Source organism: Arachis ipaensis, chromosome B10, assembly GCF_000816755.2.
Source record: "Arachis ipaensis cultivar K30076 chromosome B10, Araip1.1, whole genome shotgun sequence".
NCBI lineage: Eukaryota > Viridiplantae > Streptophyta > Magnoliopsida > Fabales > Fabaceae > Arachis > Arachis ipaensis.
The window spans coordinates 133,543,716-133,547,271 of NC_029794.2; the positions used below are offsets into that span (position 1 = coordinate 133,543,716).

The 3,556-nt window shown below is 33.8% G+C and overlaps 1 protein-coding gene across 2 annotated transcripts in view; it reads left to right on the plus strand.

Moving 5' to 3' along the window:
* Positions 1,105 to 3,556, plus strand: part of LOC107624132 — a 3,233-nt gene continuing 781 nt past the window's right edge. The window contains exons 1-2 of one of the 2 annotated variants that reach the window (XM_016326595.2): positions 1,105 to 1,619; positions 1,847 to 2,166. In XM_016326595.2, the coding sequence (XP_016182081.1) occupies positions 1,262 to 1,619; positions 1,847 to 2,166 (678 nt within the window). In that variant the 5' untranslated portion in view covers positions 1,105 to 1,261. The remainder of the gene's footprint in view (positions 1,620 to 1,846; positions 2,167 to 3,556) is intronic. The other variant, XM_016326596.2, reaches the window with a different exon arrangement.

A 3,556-nucleotide genomic window follows, 5' to 3' on the forward strand; every position in this document is an offset into this window, starting at 1 on the left:
AACAAATAAAGCAGCAAACAAATTCATGAAGCCAGCAAACAAATTCATGAACAAATAACCTCAGAAAATGAAAAATCAAAATCATGAAGCCAGCAAACAAACAAATCATAATCAGAAGGCAGCAAATAAATCAAGAACAGAGTCTTACCGGCGGCGAGTGAGGACGCGGTGTCGGCGACGCCCCAACGAGTAGGCGAGCTCGACGACGGCAATGAGGAGGCGGGCTTGGCGAGAAGCAGGATGCGATGGTGGTTGCGGCCCTCAACATCGGCGCTGCTATGGATGGGTGTGGGTGGCTCAGTGGCTGCTTGCTTGGGTGGCTCGGTGGTGAATTTGGGGCTTGGTGGGTGAATGCAATGGAAAGGGGAAACTGGAAAGTGGAATGGAAACTGATTAGGGTTGCTGTGGGTTACGCGATTTCTCCTTTCTCTTTTTTTTTTTAAAAAAAAATCCAAAACGACGTCGTTTTCTTCCTCAGAGTGCAAACCATCAAATCGTAAAAAAACCGGACGGTTCTCCCGGTTCACCGGTTAATCACCGGTTTGACCGGTTTTTTGCTAGACGGTTTTTGGCGTTATCCGGACCGGCTAAGTGACCGATTCTCATTTTTCCGGTTGAACCGGCCGGTCCGGTCCGGTTTTCAGAACCATGATTATTGTCATGCCTTGGTTGTATGTCTGCGATTAAAACTTAAAAGTGAGGTCATAATGAGTCATACATTAGTATAGCTCGCTTGTGTGTTCGGTGGTGGTTTCAAAGGTTACGATACAATATTAGAAATTACTAACACCTATTTTTGGTATAAAATAGTGTGCACGCAATTATAATTACACAATGAATTTTGAAAATTAATTAGATAAATGTTGTTAACAACAATTGCTTTAAGAGAAAGTAAATGAAAACTTTTATTTAAAAAAAAAAAAATCATAATTTCATAATTCATATAAAAAATATTTTTGTATTTTTTACAAAAGTAAAAAATAAAAACTTATTTTAACAATATAAATAGATAATTCAAAACCAAAAAAAAAAAAAAAATCCAATAAGAAGCGTATGGTAGAGGATTTTCTCCTTGTTGGGGCATGTGGACCGTTCCTAAATTTGTCATCTTTAAGAATAGACAAAAACTCAACTCAAACCATCTCATCATTTCATTTTATTTGCTTTCCTTATTATACCTTTTCAGTTCACTCTTCTCCCACATGCTACAACACACCCTTCTTCATTTGTTTCCTCAACTATCAAATTCTAGACAGAGATCATGGATATTGAAGAGTGGGAGTACCTTCCAGATAATGGGTACCTTGATTTCAATGATGAGGGTGGCAAGCAAATCTTCCTTGGCAAGAGAAACTTAGAGCCAAAAAGTGCTTTTGACATGGATTACTTTTGTTCATCTCCACCAAGAAGCCCAAGGACCATGATGCACAACAATCACAATCACAATCAACTTGTTCCTCTTCCAATTCTTTTACAACCCAGAATCGGAAACTCCTCATCAGATAAGAGAGACATCACAAACAACGTTGTTTCCCCTAAGACAGTTGATCATGATACTGTCTCACAGGTTTTCTTCAAGACCAAGGAAAACGAATTCGCCGACATGAAATTGGACACAGGTATATAAATACACGTGTTATTTCACGCATTTTTAATGTGTATTTTATATTTTCGACAAATATTCTATATAAATAACTGAATTTTTGCATATACATTGGTTTTTATGTATTTTATACGGATAGCTGATTCTTAGCATTAGAGAATGTTCTAGAATGTTCTATATACATATAATACCTTGGCTAGAACATTGTTTGGTTGATTATTGGTGTTGCTAACATGCATACAGGTAGCTTCAAATTTGAGGAGAAAGGCGAGATGATTACGTCTCCAAGAATGATAACTTCGCCTAGAATGAAGATTGAGAAGAAAGAAGTTCTTGGGATGGAGTGTGATGATGAGGATGAAGAGGAAGAGGATCGAAGTTGGGAAGAAGAGAATGAGGGTGGATTCAACATATGGAAGTGGAGCTTGAGTGGGGTTGGAGCTATCTGTTCTTTTGGTGTTGCTGCAGCCACCATCTGTTTTCTCTTCTTTGGAAGCCACCAAAAGAGGAACAACATCCTTCACGACAACAACATTCGCTTCCAGATCTATGCCGAAGACAAGGTTAGTTAAGAATTGTTAGAATTTAATCAAATCTGTTAAATTATTTAATAATTTTTATCTATTAACTTCACATAAAATTTAATATATCTGAATTTTTATCATCTGAACATATTTTATAAAAATAATAATTAAAAATTATTAAATAAATTGATATGATTAATTAAATTGCATAATATATGACACGAATCAATATTTTAACTGCTATCTCTACATAAATAATTAGGAAAAATATAGGGAGTCAATGAAATATTTGTATAATGTGTACAATGGAAGTTTCGGGAGTATTTTAGTGTTATATTTTTCCATCAATATAAACTTATAGGATGAGTGGTATTATGATATGGTATTTTTAGATCTGAAAGGTTAAGAGTTCGATTCTTTGTGAACTTTAAAATTAGCTTATGATCCATTGGCTCCCTAGCAAGACTCAAATAATTATTCTTAAAAGAGTAGGAATTTATTTGTAGAATATTCATAAACATTATTTAAAAGACAAAAATATTATTTATAACATAAAGTTTTTTTAAAATAACATGCATACAGGTAGCTTCAAATTTGAGGAGAAAGGCGAGATGATTACGTCTCCAAGAATGATAACTTCGCCTAGAATGAAGATTGAGAAGAAAGAAGTTCTTGGGATGGAGTGTGATGATGAGGATGAAGAGGAAGAGGATCGAAGTTGGGAAGAAGAGAATGAGGGTGGATTCAACATATGGAAGTGGAGCTTGAGTGGGGTTGGAGCTATCTGTTCTTTTGGTGTTGCTGCAGCCACCATCTGTTTTCTCTTCTTTGGAAGCCACCAAAAGAGGAACAACATCCTTCACGACAACAACATTCGCTTCCAGATCTATGCCGAAGACAAGGTTAGTTAAGAATTGTTAGAATTTAATCAAATCTGTTAAATTATTTAATAATTTTTATCTATTAACTTCACATAAAATTTAATATATCTGAATTTTTATCATATGAACATATTTTATAAAAATAATAATTAAAAATTATTAAATAAATTGATATGATTAATTAAATTGCATAATATATGACACGAATCAATATTTTAACTGCTATCTCTACATAAATAATTAGGAAAAATATAGGGAGTCAATGAAATATTTGTATAATGTGTACAATGGAAGTTTCGGGAGTATTTTAGTGTTATATTTTTCCATCAATATAAACTTATAGGATGAGTGGTATTATGATATGGTATTTTTAGATCTGAAAGGTTAAGAGTTCGATTCTTTGTGAACTTTAAAATTAGCTTATGATCCATTGGCTCCCTAGCAAGACTCAAATAATTATTCTTAAAAGAGTAGGAATTTATTTGTAGAATATTCATAAACATTATTTAAAAGACAAAAATATTATTTATAACATAAAGTTTTTTTAA